This window comes from Rhipicephalus microplus, unplaced genomic scaffold, assembly GCF_043290135.1.
Source record: "Rhipicephalus microplus isolate Deutch F79 unplaced genomic scaffold, USDA_Rmic scaffold_45, whole genome shotgun sequence".
Classification (NCBI taxonomy): Eukaryota; Metazoa; Arthropoda; class Arachnida; order Ixodida; family Ixodidae; genus Rhipicephalus; species Rhipicephalus microplus.
Genome location: NW_027464618.1, coordinates 2401169 through 2423379, shown reverse-complemented (window position 1 = coordinate 2423379; position 22211 = coordinate 2401169). Strand labels below are relative to the sequence as shown.

Here is a 22211-nt window from a genome sequence, read left to right as displayed (position 1 = left end):
AAGTGTCAGATGCGCAAATCACGAAGGCAACATAAATCGACTAAAAATGTATAAGTTGCTTATAAATTTCCTAGTTGCTATTTTGAGTGCCAGAAAACAGCACAGAAATGGCAGTCGTCATCTTCCTCTGACTGACAAGCAGGTAGTAATATAAAGCTCTTATATTTGTCACCCTGGTGTGGCATCCATAGGAGATAGATTAATGCTGGCATCTTATCCTGTACACTATCACTTTTTTCTTGCCCTAAGTTGGTGCCTCAAATCTTTCGTTGAGCTACGCTCCATCTCGCTCTACTTCATACGTGTAATTCTGCTTGAAGCACCCTGACCTCTCGCATTTCAATAATATAGCATAATCCCCAAAACAGTGCAGTATAAGAAAGTCTCTTACTTAGTCACATGGCTACAACTGTGTATTTACTTGCATGCTGTCATCACTCATTGTCACTAGCTGGTATTGGCTAAATTAATGCTAACATAAGGAAGTACTGGCTAACAGCTGTCTGCTATTATTCAATGAAAATATTGGGTACATTGTATCTTAATTCGATGACCTTGCTATTTAAAACCGCACTTTCATTTGAGCAGTCTTCTTTTTTACCATGGGTATTGGTTTGTCGCAGAGCTATCCAGGAGTTGATCTGTCATTGCAATTCGATTGCAGAGCCAATTGAGTGCAACAAAAGACGGGACAAAGAAGCTACAGGTTTCTTTGCATACAGTCTCTTGGTGCAGTGAAGTTTTGCAAATGAATGTGTGCCGGCTATTCTAATCAATTTAGTATCGATCTTGCCAATGGATTTGATCCTGACTATCAAAATACAGTAAAAACTATTTTCATCCTTGATTGCTTTCATAGCATTGATAACGTAGTGTGCCCCACACCAAATGAGAACAGAACTGGCACCTGTTGCAACTGCTTCATACAGATCCCTTTCCCATGAACTTGACTGAAAAATACGGCAAGTGCACAGTTTCAAAACCATGCAGCTAGTATGGTGTTATGAAGGACAGTAAACGCAAGAAAAATAAAAAAAATGGAGTGTTAGAATTTTTGTCGTCCCATGTGCAGTACCCTCTGAGGACTACAGCGATTCGGACAGATGTTTACAGAGCCGTTAACTTTGTATTTACATTTCCCCAGGCATGACGCACAGTTAGTGGTGGCATGCCCAGTACAGCCAAAATAAGTTTCATACCATCGAACGTCGACCACACTTTCCGGCGAAATGCGAGTCAGAACTATCCAGTGTAATGAGCTTACAAGTTTTTCCTCCACATGAGTTGCACTGAGCCTGCAGCAATTTGCTGGAAAGCCTGCCAGCGTATTGTTTGAACAGCTCAATCTCCACAATATACAATTTTATTACTGCTGTATGTTTACAAAAGGCCATTGCCACTCTTTAGTAGACACAGCTGAACCACGAGTCTTCCAGAACAAAAAAGAAGGGGGGGGGGTTGTCTCTGTATTTGTACCCCGTTGCGTGCGCCTGCGCCCAAGGTTGATGCGCCTGTGTCGTGGATCACTTGTCCCGTCGACATTACTCTCTCGACACACGAGCCAAGCCAAGTCACCGAAAACATCACTTCGCGTCATTTCTGAGATGATGTCTAGAAAAAAAAAAAAAACTACGTCATTCCGAAATCTTAGCGACCTGGAAACTGTGTGCACGGTTTCATGAGCAGATACAAAAGTTGCTTAAGAAGCGCTGACGAGCACGGGTCATTACGTCATGCGAAGGCAGTGTCACTTTATTACGCACTACTAACGCAGCCCTATAGTACATTTTCATGGAGTAATATCTTTTACTATAAAGAAGCACACAATATTTCAATACTAACACGAAAATTGTTGACCGCGTACACTAGTTTACGGTCACGTGACAGGGCAGCTTGGATAATTGAAGTTTCTGTCACCAGGCGGCGCCACAGGCTATTTTTGTGATTTTTAATGAAATAAAAATATTATAATTCCACTTCTCTTGAAAAAAAAATGGGGTTGGTTTAAGTCTCTATAAGGGACAATCTTTCCACTCATGCAGTCATCTCACTTCATGTTCTGGGCAGTTGTCGGCCCTTTAAATATGTTCAAGGCTATATTTCTCCTTAATATTTAGTAGATGTTGTGCATGTCTTCACATAAATATATCTCACTCATTATCTCGCCTTCAAAACTTTGTTTTGGTGTTCTTTTAAGTTTGATCTTCCGTGACTTAGTGCTGTAGTTGGAACAGTGCGACTTCCGATGGAGGCGGAAATGTTATAGGCCCGTGTGCTCAGATTTAGGTGCACGTTAAAGAACCCCAGGTGGTCTAAATTTCCGGAGCCCTCCACTACGGCGTCTCTCATAATCATATAGTGGTTTTGGGACGTTAAACCCCACAAATCAATCAATCAATCATGGAACAGTGCGACGCCGGAAACAACGGACATTAGCATTGCGGTGTGTTATTTCTTGCCTTGTGTTCTTTAGATTTTTGTCTTACCCCTTTTAAGAAGTTGAAATGTAAAGACCTTTTATGATTCTTCTTGCATTGATCTCAGCATGCAGTGTATATAGGCATTTTGTACAAATATTATGTTGAAAATGTATAGAATATTAGTGTTCAGGTATTTATTTTTTTACAAATATTCTGTAAGTCATAATTAATATGCTGCAAATGTTACGAGTGAAAGAAGCATGTAACTGTGTTTCCCATTCAAGTGTTCTCTGTGTTTGCAGAGTTTGTCTTACTAATGCTCTTTAAATATTTATTTAATCTTGTGTTACTCAATCCTTTACCCTCCCTATAATGACCCTCAACTGAGGGTTAGCAGTATGTCTAGTATTTAAAAAAAATAATGAAGTTATTAACCATGTTAGATACAGCTGTATTATAAAAATATTCTGTGTCTATGCCAACAATCTAAAATGAGCCAACGCTGTTGCTTGTGTCGTGAGTACACATTGCGGCGTGTTCATCTCGTTTCAGGCTGCTGAAGTGTTCGAGTCGTCTGCGAATAGCCTCATCTCGGATCTCAAGGCCCAGCAGCAGCATTCACCGACCACACCGCTGTCTTCCACCATCACCGTAGCATCGAACACTACCATGTCAGCTGGCGACATGCCATCTACAAATGGAGCCGGTCCCAGGAAACAGCGCCTTCCTCGACAAATCACTCGCGGGTAATGTTTCCACTTTAAAAATTTGCTGTAGGTATTTTATTTAAATATTTTATTTGTTTATTCATATTTTTAAAAAATTATAACTAACTACTTCTGTGTTTTAGGTGGCCAGTCATTATCTTCTTTGAAAGGGTGCAGCAGACGGCGTTTACAAAAATATTGCTTGCCTTAAATATTTTAATATATTCTACCTTTACTGTTTAATAAATGGAATCTTGAGGGACCAGGAAAATATGTTTCCTTTTAACAAGAGTTCCTTTTACTGACAGGCAAACAAGGGTGCAGCATTGAAGTGCTAAAACCAATCACGTCAAAAGCAGTTCTGTTTAAACAGCAATTCCGTTTAAAAGAGAGTACTGTATTAGAAGTGTGCATTCTGGTAAGGACCACAATGAGAAATCACAGCTGGTGCATTATTTAACAGTTTTCTATGAGAGCTTACTATAGTTAAGGCTTTTGTACATTTTGACCTTTATGTCTACTGGAAAAGAAGAAGTGGGATGCGTTTGATGGGTTAGGGAAAGCCTTCCCGCCAATTTATGACATGTTTTATAGGTCATGTCTTATATACAGTATTATTCGCGTGTTATATACAGTAAAAACTTGTTGCTTTGGATTTTACAGAGCCTGAAGAAATGTCTGGATCAATTGAATGTTAATTACAGGAAGTATTTAGAAAACAATACTTACGTATCACGTCTTTTGATTTTCCTCATTAATACATATATCCTTTTCGCATAAGAGCTGCATAAAAGCCGCAATTTTGGTCATCTTGAGACTTAATTGGCAATGCGACCACAGCGAGACCACCATTGTTTGCACTTCATGGAATTTTGCCTACTAGTTATTACCGTATATAATCAAATCAAGGCCGCCCTTGAATCTAGGTCGACCACCCGATATTGGCAAGGCCAGAAAAAAAAAATTTCCTCAAATGTAGGTCAAATGAAAAAAAAGAGAGAGAACACCAAAATCGGCGACAACTTCTTCCACCGCATGCTGTTGGCCGGTTTTCGGTCCAGTGAATGCCATGTGGGTTGCTGCACAACCAAAGTGTTCCGCTCGTTGTTTGCGCCATCGGTGCACATTCTTTTCGTGCATTCCGAACTCTTGCTGCGCCCATAGGTTCGATGTCTTTTTGCATGTAACACGATCTTCCACTTGAATGCCGCACTGTAGTGGCACCGCTTGGTTGCTGCCATGCAGTCTGAAGCACAATTGACACAGGCATTTCACAAGCAAGAGGCACAACTACACTGCACGATCGTTTTCAGAAGAATGACCATTGACCAACTCCGCCCCGTCCGCCACGCTATAACCGATAGGTAGCCAAGGTGGCAACAACTGGGTCGAATTTTACTTCTTTTTTCTTTTTTGGGAAACCGGGCTTTACTTGGAATTCATTTTATTTTAAACTTCAGTAAGCAAATTAGGTATTTCTATTTTATTTTAACACAGAGCAGGTGTTCTGAGCACCACAGAAAAAAAGTTTAGTTTTTGTTCACTAATTATTACAGCTTAGCACCCTCTGCTGCGTTGCAGATCTGACCGCCGCCGTGGTCAGTTGCTTCGCAGCTGCTGGGGACTGAGTGCCGTGAGTAATTTGACGTATGCATGTGGGAGGTAGTGGCCAGATACTGCACCAGGTTGTACAACAACCTCGGAAAAGAGCAGCGCTTCGAGATAGGTAATAGTACACTTGAAGCTGTAAAAGACTATGTCTACTTAGGGCAGGTAATAACCGTAGAGCCGAACCACGAGATTGAAGTAACTAGAAGAATAAGAATGGGGTGGAGCACATTTGGCAAGCACTCTCAAATGATGACTGGTAGATTGCCACTATCCCTCAAGAGGAAGGTATATAACAGCTGTATCTTGCCGGTACTTAGCTACGGAGCAGAAACCTGGAGACTTACAAAGAGGGTTCAGCTTAAATTAAGGACGACGCAGCGAGCAATGGAAAGAAAAATGGTAGGTGTAACCTTAAGAGACAAGAAGAGAGCAGAGTGGATTAGGGGACAAACGGGGGTTAAGGATATCATAGTTGAAATAAAGAAGAGGAAATGGACATCCGGGCATGTAGCGTGTAGAGAGGATAACCGCTGGTCATTAAGGGTAACTAACTGGATTCCCAGAGAAGGGAAGCGGGTTAGGGGGAGACAGAAGGTTAGGTGGGCAGATGAGATTAAGAAGTTTTTTAAGGGGAGATGCGGGTCGAAAAACGAGAATTTTCTAAAAAATTATCAATTTTTTGTTTTCACCTGTTTTGTTAAGATTAGTACCTCTACTATTCTGAAAAAAAAAATCTATGTCGAGAATCAACTGGAAATGCTTTAAAATTGCGTCTGAAGAGCACAAGGTGGCTGTCAAAAGGCCGAAAGTGTGTCATCTTCGAGCACCTTGCCGCTGATAATGCGCCGCTGCTCGCCATTGTCGACCGCATGAGGCGAAGAACCGAGCCTCACTCTTCAAATAGCGACGGTTTCCCGCGCTGCTGCAACACAAGAAATAATAAAGAGAAGCGCGCTTTTGCCGCCTTTTTCGAGCGCCGCGACTGGCTTTTAAATCACGTGGTATGGATCGGGAGCCGCCATTGGCCGCTGTGCGCCTGTGTGTGCTGTGAAGCCTACTTGCAGGATCCGTGTCTCGTCGAGCAGCACAGCTCAACAACGCTTTTCTCGAGTGCTTATTCGTTATGGATGAAGAAAGCCGTAGGAAGCGCGGTCACCGGCCTGTGAAGTTTCACGCGGCGCACAAATTTCGAGGACGCCGGCGCAAATCAAAGCCGAACACTCAAACCACGAAAAGATCGTCTGCTGCCGCAAAACGTAGTGGCAATGATGCCGATGCGCCCGACGAGTTTGCCGCGGCATTCGAACATGTGAGTGCCTCCCAGAAAAAGATCGACTCTTGTAAGACGAAGAAAAATCACAGGACGACGAGTCTTCGTTGATTGCTGATGTGACAGCACTGAACATGCTTGCGCGGTGCAATGTGTCCGACGTGTCGCCATTTGGGATTACGTGTCCGGGAACCGGCCGACAAGCGGAAAGGACTTGCGTGGTTCGTCGAACTCCACTGCCCAAACAGTGAGTGCCCCGAGACTATTCTTTCGGCGACATATACTTCGCGGCGAGTAGCTTCAGGCGGGGAGGCCAGCGTGAGCGTGGCGGGTGACGGACTGACCGCGAGGAGAACATACGACAGCGGGAGCCCGTGCGATAGCTACGCTGTCAACGTGAAAGCTGTTGTGGCGGCGCGCTCTGTAGGCATGGGCTATGAGCAGCTAGTCCGATTTTAATGGCAGTGGCCACTACAAGGAGGATTTTTCTTTCTTGTGTACAAATTTCGTCGCATTCAATGACATCTTTGATAAATAAACATGCAATTTTGACTTTAAAACTTCTTTTTCTCAAAACACAAATTTTGCCATTTTTGTCAATGTGCCCCTCCTTTTTCGGGTACTTCTGGTGCTCAGATCTGCATGACATTTTTCCCAAATTTTTTCCAAAGTACGAGAAATGCAATTATCTTGTTTAAGTTTCAATATTCTTTTTATATAATAAAAAAAAAGTTATGTAAACTTTTACTGGGGTGGGAGAAATATGAACTTCCCACGTTAAAATTTTTCACGTCTAGTACATATTTTGTATGGACTTCCAAATTAGTTGTTTGCATTCCACACTTCATTTGAAACATTATGAACTATCAATTGTAAAAAATTAATGAAGTTTAGGTATGAAAAGAGGGGGGGCAAAGGGCTTAAGTTTTTCACTTTTTCATGTTGCAAAACTAAAAGTATGCAACTTGCAAGACAACTCATTATATATTCGAAATCAGCATAAAAAGTTCTATAAGCACCTCAAGTTTTATTGCTCTCGAATGAATATTAAAAAAAAAGTATCTTCGACCCGCATCTCCCCTTAAGAAGAAGTATTAAGAAGCACAGGACCAGGTTAACTGGCGGAACATGGGAGAGGCCTTTGTCCTGCAGTGGACGTAGCCAGGCTGATGATGATGCTAGTTTGCATTAGTCGCCGTCCGATCTAAAGGGTACAGCCATGTCAATCCATCCATCCATCGGCGGTAGTCACGTGACACGATCCACGTCTTCTGGTTTTTCTATGGCTTTTCCAACGTGAAATCTCGCCGGCTCGACGATCCTCGCTGCGTGAACACGAGACTGTGTGGTTTCGGGACAATGGACCGTTTGGAAGCCAAAGTGACCACTATTGTCCCGCTGAACAGGCCTGAGCGACCTCGTCATCGTGCAGCTACCGTAGAATGTCGTGAAAATGAGCCTCCGGCATGCCAAAGCGGTACCTTGAGATCAGTGCATCGGAGGCCGTAATGTCGCTAGCGCGGCTGGGCCTTCAGGCAGGTGGCACCCAAATCGTGGTACTCGAATCTAAGCCAACCCCTCCACTTTCGCACATCATTTTTTTAAAAAAACGTCAGCTTAGATTCGAGTATATACGGTAGTCTGTACACTTGGTATTGGTGTCTTGGATGGACTGGCCTATTTGGCTAATTTGGTTCTGACTCATATCACCTACAGTAGGGATGATGGCAATATTGGTGGAGGGCATCGCACCAAGCAGGCTTCTTTGCTTGAATGGAGATGATGAAGTACATACATTGCGTTCTTTCTTCAAGATGAATTTTCACTGAACACAGATGCCCCACTACCAAATCTTGTGCTTCGGCATGATAATGATTAAGTTGTCCGGACACCAAAAGGCCTGCTGCATTGTAACATGCAGCATGCAAATCCACACCATGCCGCCAACCATGTCTTTCGTCACAGCAAGCTCAAGGGCAATGTATAACTGCTTTCAAGTCTTAGTGTTAGGCTCCGTGCCTCTTTCAGTTTTGTTGTGCCTGGCATCATATGAAGTATCCTTCTTAGCTTTTCTTTTTCTCTGCAGGCTCCAGAACCTCGAAGTAAGCACTGCCGAGTTGCTCCAGCTCATGGAGGACAACTACGCTGTTACAATGAAGTATGGATCCGTTTTATATGCATGTTGTGTTTTAGAAATTGTGTTTAACAAGCGTGCGCATGCCTTAATACAAAGTCTTTAATATTGATCAGCTTGAGCTTCAGCATCTGGATGTCAATTAATTGTCACAAATTTCAGTCTCTTTATATGTATTTTAGTCATATTGGTTCAGCAGGATTTCCTGAAGCTTTGCCATGTCAAGTCTCCTGTTAGCCTTCAAACTTTCTTTTTGCACCTGTCCCCATCAATAGCCTGTTTTGAACGGTCTCAAATTGATCTTAGTTTGAAGTGTGCCTTGGCAAGTAGCATTATCCAGCAGGCAAAATCAGCTCTACTCTTGTCTTCTCGTGTGTTTGTTTTTTTCCTCGTTTAGCCCCCTAAACCTTTTTTCTAGCGGAGATTAGCCCAGCTCTTCACCCCACGGTTTGTACCGCACCCACCGGAGATGAGCTGGACTCATTCACACTGAACCAAGCATTCAATTCAACGGCGCCACAATTAGGCTACTCTGATTCATTTTACGTAGTCCTCTTCAACTTGAACATATGGTGCCATAGAAAATGTAAGAACATGCTTAAAGCATGCATTTCAGTCAAGAAATTACAGGACTGTGTAATCGATATTTAAAAATGGTGACCTCTTCTGTGCACGAGCGCACCGTGCTTAGCGGCAATGAACCTGTTCCACGGAAAGTGAAGAAACAAATTTTTGTCTACCAGCATTTTGTAGAATCAAGGGTTTCAGTTCTTCTGCGAGTGTGACAGTGACCACACAGAGAGTCATATTTTTTTTCTAAATCATTAGCATAGGATTACAGTATCTCAGTATAATGGCATGCAGATGTAAACACACCCTCATAAGCACATCTCAAGGTTTATTTACGAGCTGCTTTCCCTGCAGATTATTTTTGAAATTTTGAAGGGCAATTTTGAACACTGAATAGTTTTGCAGTGTGGTGAAGCCAACCTTCTACATGCGCGCGCACGCACGCACACACACTATATATATATATATATATATATATATATATATATATATATATATATATATATATATAAGGGAAAGAAGTGTATACCTAAGGGCTCGTTTTTCCGTGTTTTTAACACAATAATAATGAGATATAACAGACAGTAATGCCAAGGAATGTACAGGGGAAGTTATTAACATTAATGGAATGTAAATAAGAAGAAAGAAAAGTGGATGAAAAAATTACCAACTGTAAGCAGGAATCGAACCTACGACCTTCGAATTACGCGTTCGATGCTCTAACCACTGAGCTATTACAGCGGCACTCCCTCCATCCACTTTTTGGGTTTATCTGTGAATTTAGAAGTAGGAGCGACAGTCAGCGCCATCTATAAGCCAAACAACGAGTGTGAAAACACTCTTATGCGCATGTTTGGCGTCACGTAGCACGTGAACTTATTATGAGCGGGCAGCTGATTAATTGTCCCTCTTATACAACCTAAACACACCAAGTCTGCCAGTACGAGACCCTCGTTCAATGAAATAAGGGAAAGAAGTGTATACCTAAGGGCTCGTTTTTCCGTGTTTTTAACACAATAATAATGAGATATAACAGACAGTAATGCCAAGGAATGTACAGGGGAAGTTATTAACATTAATGGAATGTAAATAAGAAGAAAGAAAAGTGGATGAAAAAATTACCAACTGTAAGCAGGAATCGAACCTACGACCTTCGAATTACGCGTTCGATGCTCTAACCACTGAGCTATTACAGCGGCACTCCCTCCATCCACTTTTTGGGTTTATCTGTGAATTTAGAAGTAGGAGCGACAGTCAGCGCCATCTATAAGCCAAACAACGAGTGTGAAAACACTCTTATGCGCATGTTTGGCGTCACGTAGCACGTGAACTTATTATGAGCGGGCAGCTGATTAATTGTCCCTCTTATACAACCTAAACACACCAAGTCTGCCAGTACGAGACCCTCGTTCAATGAAATAAGGGAAAGAAGTGTATACCTAAGGGCTCGTTTTTCCGTGCTTTTAACACAATAATAATGAGATATAACAGACAGTAATGCATCGAACGCGTAATTCGAACGCGTAATTCGAAGGTCGTAGGTTCGATTCCTGCTTACAGTTGGTAATTTTTTCATCCACTTTTCTTTCTTCTTATTTACATTCCATTAATGTTAATAACTTCCCCTGTACATTCCTTGGCATTACTGTCTGTTATATCTCATTATTATTGTGTTAAAAACACGGAAAAACGAGCCCTTAGGTATACACTTCTTTCCCTTATTTCATTGAACGAGGGTCTCGTACTGGCAGACTTGGTGTGTTTAGGTTGTATAAGAGGGACAATTAATCAGCTGCCCGCTCATAATAAGTTCACGTGCTACGTGACGCCAAACATGCGCATAAGAGTGTTTTCACACTCGTTGTTTGGCTTATAGATGGCGCTGACTGTCGCTCCTACTTCTAAATTCACAGATAAACCCAAAAAGTGGATGGAGGGAGTGCCGCTGTAATAGCTCAGTGGTTAGAGCATCGAACGCGTAATTCGAAGGTCGTAGGTTCGATTCCTGCTTACAGTTGGTAATTTTTTCATCCACTTTTCTTTCTTCTTATTTACATTCCATTAATGTTAATAACTTCCCCTGTACATTCCTTGGCATTACTGTCTGTTATATCTCATTATTATTGTGTTAAAAACACGGAAAAACGAGCCCTTAGGTATACACTTCTTTCCCTTATTTCATTGAACGAGGGTCTCGTACTGGCAGACTTGGTGTGTTTAGGTTGTATAAGAGGGACAATTAATCAGCTGCCCGCTCATAATAAGTTCACGTGCTACGTGACGCCAAACATGCGCATAAGAGTGTTTTCACACTCGTTGTTTGGCTTATAGATGGCGCTGACTGTCGCTCCTACTTCTAAATTCACAGATAAACCCAAAAAGTGGATGGAGGGAGTGCCGCTGTAATAGCTCAGTGGTTAGAGCATCGAACGCGTAATTCGAAGGTCGTAGGTTCGATTCCTGCTTACAGTTGGTAATTTTTTCATCCACTTTTCTTTCTTCTTATTTACATTCCATTAATGTTAATAACTTCCCCTGTACATTCCTTGGCATTACTGTCTGTTATATCTCATATATATATATATTGCCACAGCTCGACCATCGCAGAAGACGCGTACCACAATTCGCGTTCGTAAAAGCCGTCAAGCAAGTAGCAAGAAAGCCGCGCCATGGAACGCCGTCCTGCACGCGCCACGATGCTACGCCATGGGACAGGCACGAGACTCGAGAGGCAGAAGAGGAGACAGACGAAGTTAGAGTCAGGGGCGCAGACATTTTTGGCTGACCATTTTTAGCTTCTAGTTTACGGGCACAAGTTCGCCCTGAATAAAGAGTTTATATAGTACCAGGTGCTATATTTATTCGTAACAATCTGGTGGACGTGCTGGGTATGATTCCAAGCCCACCACAGGCAAGGAGAAGCCCAGATCCCAGAAGATTGGAGCCAGCAGAATTGACACCTGTGCACCAACGCACGAGTCGCCGACTACGTGGGGAGCAGCCAGAGTTTGGCCCCCTAATTGACTCATCAAGACCTGTCGAGACCTCAAGCACAAGCGTCACTACGATGGCCACCCAGTCGATGCCATCTCCATCTCACCTCATCGTGGATTCGCCACGTACACCAGAGGTCTTCCACGGTGAGACCTTTGAAGACGCCGAGGACTGGCTTGAAGGCTTCGAGCGCGTTGCACGTTTGAGTGGTTGGGACGAAGCCCGAAAGCTTCGTTACGTTTACGTCGCCCTGCAAGATTCGGCACGTACGTGGTTTGAGAACCACGAAGCGTGCATGCTGTCATGGGACGACTTCCGACGAGAGCTAATCGCAACCTATCCGAACACGGACCGCAAAGAGAAGGCAGAGGCTGCTCTTCAGGCGAGGAACCAGCGGAATAACGAGAGCGTGGCCATGTACATAGAAGACATGTCACGGCTCTTCCGCCGAGCCGACCAAAACATGGCCGAGGAGAAGAAGTTGCGGCACCTAATGCGCGGAGTAAAGGAAGAAATTTTTGCAGGCCTGGTGCGTAATCCACCGCGAACTGTGGCGGAGTTCCGGTCCGAGGCAACGACCAAAAGGACGCTACAACAACGTGCGCGACTGTACAACAGAGACTTCAGCGTCTCTTCAGTCAGGGTGGAGTCAACAACCTTCCCCACCAACGTTGACGTCCTCCGGGAAATGGTGAGGGCTATTGTTAAGGAGGAGCTCCAGAAACTGCAACTTCCTCAAAGTCCTTCAGCGATGCCCTCAATCGCGGACGTTGTGCGTGAAGAAGTGCGGCAAGCAATTATTCAACCGCAGCCTCAGGTGCCACACTACACGCAACCGGAACCTCAGCCACAGCTGTCATACGCGCAAGTCGTACGGCAAGACATGAGACGCCCGAGCTTTGCACAAGCTCCCGTTATGCCACCGACCTTTCCTCGCAGTACTCCAGCGCCGATGCCAGAAGCAAGACCCCGCAAAAGTGATGTATGGCGCACGGCAGACCGGCGGCCCCTCTGCTACCACTGTGGGGAGGCAGGTCATCTTTATCGGACATGCCACTACCGTCGGGTCGGGCTACGTGGCTTCCCAGTGAATGCGCCCTGCCCTCGTAACGGTGAGCGCCCTTACGAAATCGAAGAATATTTGTCTTCGCGCTATGCCTATCCAAACACTCAGCGACATGAATCGCGGTCGATTGCACCAATGCGCAATAGGTCGCCGAGTCCACACCCATCATCTACTTTCCCGAGGCGTCGTTCACCAAGAAGCCCGCGACGGGAAAACTAGAACCGGCGACCTGTGGAGGCAGGGCCGCTGATTTTCGAAAAACTGAAAACCCTCCATCGCTAACCGGATCAGACGACGACACTGACACAACGACGGACAAGCGCAGTAATGGTGACGTGACATCCGAGCTACAAGTCAGAATAGACGACGTAGAAACCATAGCGTTAATAGACACAGGTGCAGATTACTCAGTAATAAGTAGCATGCTCGCAAAGAAGCTGAAGAAAGTGCTCACTCATTGGACCGGACCGCAGATACGCACCGCCGGCGGGCACTTAGTCAGCCCCGTAGGATTGTGCACAGCGAGAGTGGGAATAAGAGGCCATGTGTACGCCTGCAGTTTTATTGTTCTTCCTGAATGTTCCCGTGAGGCAATTCTGGGCATGGACTTTCTGCAAGCAAACAGTGCCATCATCGACTTGCAGAAATCCCAAGCTTCTTTCTCTACAGAGAACACCGTTGCCGTGTGTCATGTGGAGCAACCAATTGTTTCGTCTCTTCGTATTGTGGATGAAGGTGTGACAGTGCCGCCACGTAGCAGCGTGACAGTTTCTGTGAAAAGCGACATTTTTCGTGAATATGCCGGACTAGCTGATGGAAATGTCGAACTGCTGCTCACAAAGGGAATACGCGTGGCTAGAGGTCTAGTGAACCTGCGGAACGGATATACTGATGTGCTATTGACTAACTTTACCAACGAGGTACAGCATGTGGCGAAGGGAGCAGCCATAGCATCACTTCATGACTACGTACAAGTCTCAGATGTTTGCACCATAGAAAAAGTACCTACAACGCCCTCAACAGTGGAAAGTGTCCTCGAGAAAATAGATATTGACCGAGAGCTTTCATCTCTGCAGAAAGACCAGATTGTGGAGTTGATCAAGGAATTCGCAGAGTGTTTTTCTTCTTCTTCGAAAGTCGGACGTACGCCTGTAGCAAAGCACCGCATTGTAATCGAAGGGCATGTTAGACCAGTATGTCAGCATCCATACCGAGTAGCTCCAAAAGAAAGGGAGGCGATAAAAAAGCAAGTACAGGAGATGCTCGACGACGATGTCATACAGCCCTCCAAAAGCCCATGGGCATCGCCGGTAGTACTGGTGAAGAAGAAGGACAACACCATGCGGTTCTGTGTTGATTACAGAAAACTCAACCTCGTCACGAAGCGAGACGTGTACCCACTCCCACGAGTCGACGATACGTTGGATAAACTGCGCAATGCTCACTTTTTTTCATCGTTGGATCTAAAGAGCGGGTACTGGCAAATAGAAGTCGACGAACGAGATCGGGAAAAGACGGCGTTTGTGACACCCGACGGACTCTACGAGTTCAAAGTACTCCCATTTGGTTTGTGTTCTGCTCCCGCTACCTTCCAGAGGATGATGGACACTGTGCTCTCCGGCCTCAAATGGCAGTCATGTCTTGTCTATCTGGATGACGTAGTAATTTTTTCCACTACGTTCGAGCAGCATGTACAGAGATTGAGAACGGTACTGGACGCTATTCGTATGGCTGCACTTACGATCAAACCCGAAAAGTGCCACTTCGGGTTCCGGGAGCTCCGGTTCCTCGGGCACATTGTCAGTTCCCACGGTGTCCGCCCAGATCCGGATAAGATCACTGCGGTTGAAAATTTCCCAAGGCCAAGAGACAAGAAAGCTATGCGACGTTTCCTGGGGCTTTGTGCCTACTATAGGCGCTTTGTTGAAAATTTCTCCAAGATTGCGGAACCACTGACACGGCTTACGAAGGAAGGTGTGCCATTCATCTGGCACCAAGAGCAAGAAGACGCCTTCTCTGAGTTACGACGGCGTTTGCAGTCACCTCCCATACTTGCTCATTTTGACGAAGATGCCAAAACAGACATTCATACGGACGCCAGCAACGTTGGCCTCGGTGCTATTCTTGTTCAATGGCAGAACGGGGAAGAAAAAGTTATTGCTTATGCAAGCCGCACTCTGTCGAAAGCTGAGTATAATTATTCAGCTACGGAAAAGGAATGTCTCGCAGTGATATGGGCTATCAGTAAGTTCCGTCCATATTTATACGGTAGACCATTCCGAGCCATCAGTGACCATCATTCATTGTGCTGGCTTGCGAACCTCAAGGATCCTTCCGGAAGACTTGCTAGATGGAGCCTACGTCTACAAGAATATGATATCACCGTAGTCTACAAGTCTGGCCACAAGCACAATGACGCGGACTGCTTGTCACGAGCACCAATCCAGAACTCGTCTCCTGAGCATGAACAAGACTCCGCATTTCTTGGAGCTGTGAATGTGTCGGAGATGGGTCATGATCAACGAATGGACCCAGAATTACTTCTGCTCATTCAATACTTAGAGGGGCAGCAAGTCGAAGTACCGCGAGTTTTCATCCGTGGACTACGTTCCTACGTCCTCCGCAACAACGTTCTCTACAAGAGAAACTTTCAACACACCGGTGAAACGTTCCTACTGCTGATACCATCATCACTGCGAGCGGAAATTTTAGAAGCGTGTCATGATGACCCATCGGCAGGTCACTTGGGCATTAGTAGGACTTTGGCAAAAATCCGCCGCAGATATTACTGGCCAAAATTGATGGATTCAGTACAGCATTACGTAAGATCATGTCGAGAATGCCAAAGACGCAAAGTACCACCCCTAAAACCAGCAGGTCTTTTGAAACCGATAGAGCCACCGAAAGTCCCGTTTGAGCAGGTCGGAATGGATTTGCTAGGACCATTTCCTATGTCATCGTTTGGGAAGCGCTGGATAGTTGTAGCAACCGACTACATGACCCGGTATGCCGAGACGTCATCTCTCACAAAAGGAACGGCAAATGAAGTGGCTCAGTTTTTTGTGACCCAGATAGTGCTGCGACATGGCGCACCTAGAGTTCTTATAACTGACAAAGGAACTGCGTTCACTGCCAGGCTAGTACAGTCTGTCATGAAACTAACGCACACTGACCACAGAAGAACTACCGCATACCATCCGCAAACTAACGGGTTAACTGAAAGGCTGAACAGGACGCTTGCTGACATGATCGCGATGTATGTGGACGTCGAGCATCGGACTTGGGACACCATATTACCGTATGCTACATTTGCATACAATACCGCAGTACAAGAGACAACCCACTTCACGCCATTTCAACTTGTTTATGGTCGGACAGTAATAACGACATTAGACGCGATGCTGCCTGTCAACAGCACGAATGAAGAGGACCCTGACATAAGCGAATATGTAGAAAGGGCAGAAGAGGCGCGACAACTAGCACGGAACCGCATCATTCAACAGCAGAACGTCGACGCGCACCGTTACAATCTAAGACGAAGGGATGTTCAGTACTCCCCTGGAGACCAAGTGTGGGTCTGGACGCCTGTACGTGCACGTGGCCTATCAGAAAAGCTTATGCGGCGCTATTTTGGCCCTTACAGGGTTCTTCGTCAGCTAGGCCCATTAAACTACGAAGTGATCCCTGAAGGTCAAGTATGCACAACACGACGCAGGAATCTCCCGGAAGTTGTACATGTAGTACGTATGAAACCGTACTACGACAGGAACTGAACAACGTCGTCTAACACAAGGAGAAGTCCTATTGTTTAGAAACTGTCAGCCGGCTCTACGCATCGGGGCGATGCGTGCTAGGAGGGGGACTAATGCCACAGCTCGACCATCGCAGAAGACGCGTACCACAATTCGCGTTCGTAAAAGCCGTCAAGCAAGTAGCAAGAAAGCCGCGCCATGGAACGCCGTCCTGCACGCGCCACGATGCTACGCCATGGGACAGGCACGAGACTCGAGAGGCAGAAGAGGAGACAGACGAAGTTAGAGTCAGGGGCGCAGACATTTTTGGCTGACCATTTTTAGCTTCTAGTTTACGGGCACAAGTTCGCCCTGAATAAAGAGTTTATATAGTACCAGGTGCTATATTTATTCGTAACAATATATATATATATATATATATATATATATATATATATATATATATATATATATATTGTAGCTATGCTGAGGCAGACAGGTTAAAAAAAAACAAGCGTCCTTACTAGGGCGAACTTGTGCCCACGATTCTAAAGACTATGGTCGTCAAGTCTGAGTAGCCGAGTGGCACAGATCCAACTATCTTCCTCTTCCCCGTAGCCGGAGGGCACGAACGCGTGGCGCATGCCAGTCAGGTCTTGCTGGTGCTGGTGCCACGATGATTGTGGCGGGCTACTTGAATGCGGCCAACCTGTCGCAGCAATATATATATACTGCTTGTTTCATTTGAGTAAAGTACATATAGACTTCTTACTTGTTTCAAGACACTTCGGATTAAGCAGGTAATTGAAAACAAAATTGCTAAGTTTGAAACATTTTTCGCCTAGAAACTCGATAGGGAAAGGGTTGAAGTGGGGCCAAAGTTTGCCAACAAAAGTACCCGGAAAGGTGTTAATCCCATGAGCTGCGGCTTTGTGTAGAGGACCTGTTACCACAGTATTTAATGCAGTCACACGTGCAATTGGTGTTGAGCGCATTACTCGCGTACAAGGCCATCTCAGTTTGCTAGATTTCAGTAGTACAGGTAGCAAAAGTTAGTCACACCAACCCGGAACTAAGGAGGTGTCCGCCAATGAGTTGTGTGTTCCTGTCAGTATTATTTCATTACTGCCTTGTGCTTATCTCGGGATATTCAGTTTGTTCTAAGCACGGAAATAATTAAAGGTTGTGTTTTGGCCTTATTTGCCGATTAGCACGTCTCGCATATGTTTTCATCCCCCAGATTCGCACTGTGAAGTATCGTGCTGCACAATTAGCGAGGGCCATCGATTTCTTCCTTTTAGAACACTGAAGGCTACAATTTGCTGATATACTGCATGGATCTCTGGTTTGAAATGTATATTCAGAAAATTTTTTTAGTCTGCATACTTACGAGGCTTTACATTTTGTAAATTTGAGTCAGTATTGTCACCGAATTTTTGTGTAAATAGTTTTTTTAATGTTTAATAAATATGTTTACCAGTGCTTACATTGGTAAAAAGGTCATTTCTGCACCTACAAGTTGGTACTGTGCATTTAATTGTGATGTGTGTTGACAATGGCAAAAATATTTGGTGGGGAATCTAAAATGCACTAGTTTTTTTTTTACGGGGGGAGGGGGGGTTTACAGCATGCTATCATCATTCTAGTAAACACAGTTATTGAGGACCACCGCAAGAGGCTTTTATGCCATTGTATACATAGATATGTACTGATGTTGATGAATGACATCAAGCTCATTCAAATAAAGCAGAATTCCACGGAAGGAAGGGAGCTTGAAAACATGAAACTTATAGATGTAGGGTGTTGCTAGAGAGGACGTTTAGACAAGTCCGCTTGTCAAAACATTGACTCCAGGAGATTCTATTTTCAAGAATTTTCCATCTTGTTGTGTCATTGTTATATTGATTTCACTGCGTTAGTCATTTCAATGTTCAATTCATAGTGCTTCTTATCGTGCTGGGCAATGTTTGTCCGCACTCTCACATTTTTGCAGGCTCTTTGAGCTGTCGATCCCACCTCAAGCAGCAGCTGGCGAGGACTCGTGACCTGACGAGTTGCCGAACGCAGTAACGATCTGTGCTGGCCCATGGCCTTCAGTAGTATTACTTAGCATGTCAATGTGACGACTGTTACCTGTTTACAACATTGTTAATGACTTCAAGTGCTTTGTGTTGCGCTTGAAAAGCAAATATGTATATGTACAGACCTGTGCATCGTTCTGCTGTGCATGACTCTATGTGGGATGATGCAACGATTTTACAAATAAAGTAATCATGTGGGCCCTACTCCACCACAACAAAAATAAGGTGATTGTTTTATTTTTTACCGTTCTCTCCTCCGTTAGAAGGCATGAAAAATGAATAGTTAATGTAATGCATTTAAATAACCCTTAAGGCTAATTGTTAGCAGTTGGAAATGCAGAATTATTTCAATGAGTTGTGTAATTTGCGATTTGTCCCTTGAGTACTTGGAAGCTCAGGGAATCATCATTTTATTGGGGAAAAAAGAAAAGCAGTAGCAGTCCCTGAAAGTGGCTGTGCAGTTAGTTATAATTGTTATTGAGCTCTGTTTTCTCCACAGTACATGAAGAATTGGAATCGCACGAAAATCCAGTTTGACAAGTGTTTTTTCAGCATACTCTTGAGGCTTATTATGAATATTTCATTCTGTTGCCGCAAAGTTGAAAGTAGTGCTTGTGCTGTATTGGTCTTCTAACTTCCTTATTTTTTGCCATTGTTTTTAAGTTTGCATCAGTGCATTGTTGCTTTGTCATTCTGTTGAGCATTCCTACAAGAAAACAATACTTGGGATGTTTATGGTTGGTTGATTCTCATTAAACTTGGGATAAATTTTATAACTCTTGTAGTGAGGATTGTCCATAGTGCAATCTTTGAACTGACATTTGCAAGCATTGATTTTTCATAGAGCTTGTTTTGTTTCAACCTGTAAATAATTCAATGAGAATGGTTACAATTCAAATGCACTCATGCTCATATGTGACAGAGGTGTATTGAAATATGAGCTATATTTTGTGATGACTTTTTATTCAAATTTGAGAGAACTGTGTTCTTGTTTTCTCAGTTTGTTCTTGTTTCAGAAATGTCATTTGCTTTGCACTGCCACCTAAAGATGGCATTTATGCAATCAATTGTTATAGTAATCAAAATAAATAGTTCATTTTTCTCTCTTTTCATTTTTCTTTGATGTTTATCCAGAAATGAAAATCGAAGATGGTTTCTCTTTGTGGGAAATATTTGTGCCTCTTCATTGAGTAAATCCTTAGCACCTACAAAATAACCAAGTAGTTTCAGAGGGATTTGCATGTGGTGGTGATCACTGCCCAGGAAGAAAAACAGAAACATCAACATAAAAAATTTTCACTGCGGCGTAAATGGGGGAATTATAATGATAAGCAATGCTTTAAAAACTAAAGCAGAATTTCTGTGAAAGGATTTCTTGAGCTTCTGGCGTTCTACCTTTAGTCCACCTTCATAGGACGGGAAAAGGGCATCTATACAGAAATCAGGGGTGTGCATTGGGTCGAACGTGGCTCCCGTTCTCAGCAATATCTTCCTAGCCAAAGTTGACAGGGCTATTGAACCTAACTTGAACGGGTTCGCGAAAGCAGTTTACAATCACGTAGACGACTAATTTTCGTAGATAGGAGCAACTTCACCAACAACGTGATTAGTATTCTGAAAATCTTCAGGGAGAATGCTTGTGGTTTAGATTTTACTATTGAAACACTGTTGCAAAGTGCATTGCAATTCTCAGATCTGAGCTTTCCTTCCTTGACAAGCAAGTAGACTGGCTATACCACCCTCGTAGTTCCAAGCCCTTGCTTTCTTTCGCTTCTGCTCATTTGAAAATCATAAAAAATGGTACTGCCTTTTCTACCTTGAGAAATGCTCACAAGCATACAATCACATATCCTCAGGCTAAATTAGCTAATTATCTGGAAAGTGTTCTTTTTCTAGCTTACCATAAGCTTTTGTGAAATTTGAAAAGCGCCTTGAAAGGTAACACTACATCAGCGAAAGAAAAGAAAAAAGAATAAGTCCGTCATTTTATCTTACGTTCACCAACTGTCACATAGGCTTGACAAGGGGGCCTCACGTCATGGTATAGAAGTGGTCTTCGCTGCCAAGAATAAGGTCAACAGTGTTTGCGGGGCGGTGCAAAAGCTCGCCGAAAGTGGCCCGTTATTGCATAATGCATGCTACATTAAGCACAATAATATGTTTGTACAGTGTCGATGGAGGCAGGATACCCTTTGCGTGTGGGAGCGTTTATATTGGTCAGACAAGGCGTTGTGTAAACTCGAGACTGAGGGAGCACCAAAATTCTCTCCGGGGTATTGTGTCCTTGAAACACTTGGCCATGCACTGCCAGGACTGCGAATGCACAGCAGATTTTTCAAGAAGGGGGGGGTCTTTTCTGCCACTGCGACCAGCTGAGAAGGAAAATATTCAATGCCCACAGAATTCAAAAGGCAGGGCAAAACTCTGTCTGAACCGTAAATCACTCTCCATGATAATGAAATATCATTTTTAGATTATTACCGCTGACGTCATTAAGATATGATGTCTCGTGTCTACATAGAAGTGTTTTCAGTTTTCCTGCTTTGAAAAAGCATGTGCGAAAAAACATGTATATGTTTAGTGTTTCTTCATTAAATTTTTCAGTTGAAACTCTGCGCTCGCCTTGTGTCCTTTCTACATTCTTTGTTTTTTGCGCTGTTTACCTCACCTCGACCAGCTATGAATGTGCTTTTCCTATCGCAAGTGTTATTGGCAAGTGTTTATAGGATTTTTTCGGATTTATCCGACAACGCAGAGCCCTATATATAGTACTGCCTGCTTTGGCAAGCAAAACTCTACACGAAGTAATTTTGGCAATATTAGCTGAACATGTCACAGAAGAAATGAAGGTGCCTACGAGACCAACACAAGAAGCGACACGGTCTTGGAGAAGGGGTTTGTCCATGGCGCTTCTCGTGTTCATCGCCTGATTTCTTCCGTCAAACATACATCAACTAACCCAATAAAACATTCTACATGTGACTTTTTGCAAATAAAGTACTGGCTAAGGATACCCTGCAGTAGCTTTGTCTGCTGAGCAGGAAGCAAGTTCTGAGGTAGCAATTACATGTTCACCCAATACCTTTGTTGTTTGTTTCAGCTTGGGGAAGTGCTACACTTTATACCCAAGTTTTCCTTTGGCTCCAAGAAATCTGAAGCTTCAAAGCTTGCAGTAAAACTTCAGAGAGTTGTTTAGGCTAACGGTTCCTCGCACGTGATCCCCATGTTGTACTTTTGTGAGAAGGAAGAATTCAGAATGACAGGCTACAACTAGTAAGTAGGAGTTCTAGCCACTGAAATTTGGTTGCAGTGAGACGTAAAACAAGGGTAGGAAGTGTAGGGGTCAATAGTATAGTGTAGGTGCTAAGAATAATATATATATATATATATATATATATATATATATATATATATATATATATATATATATATATATATCTGAAAATCAAAAACGGATAGTCTGCTTACTTTAGGCCTATGCAACGCTTCGGCCTAAAGAAGGCCTAAGCGTTGCATAGGCCTTCTTCGTGATGCGCCACGAAGAAGGCCTATGCAACGCTTAGGCCTTCTTCGTGGTTGTAAACCACGAAGAAGCTTTTTTGAAGAAAATTTCAAATTTCTTAGCAC

At 43.7% G+C, this 22211-nt stretch overlaps 1 protein-coding gene across 1 annotated transcript in view; it reads left to right on the top strand.

Annotated features, from left to right (window-relative positions):
* Positions 1–18808, top strand: part of LOC119163178 (serine/threonine-protein kinase TBK1) — an 86018-nt gene extending 67210 nt beyond the window's left edge. Inside the window, exons 19-21 of the mRNA XM_037415124.2 lie at positions 2973–3166; positions 8095–8166; positions 18497–18808. Coding sequence (XP_037271021.2) covers positions 2973–3166; positions 8095–8166; positions 18497–18548 — 318 coding nt within the window. The 3' untranslated portion in view covers positions 18549–18808. The remainder of the gene's footprint in view (positions 1–2972; positions 3167–8094; positions 8167–18496) is intronic.
* The last annotated feature ends 3403 nt before the right edge of the window (positions 18809–22211 follow it).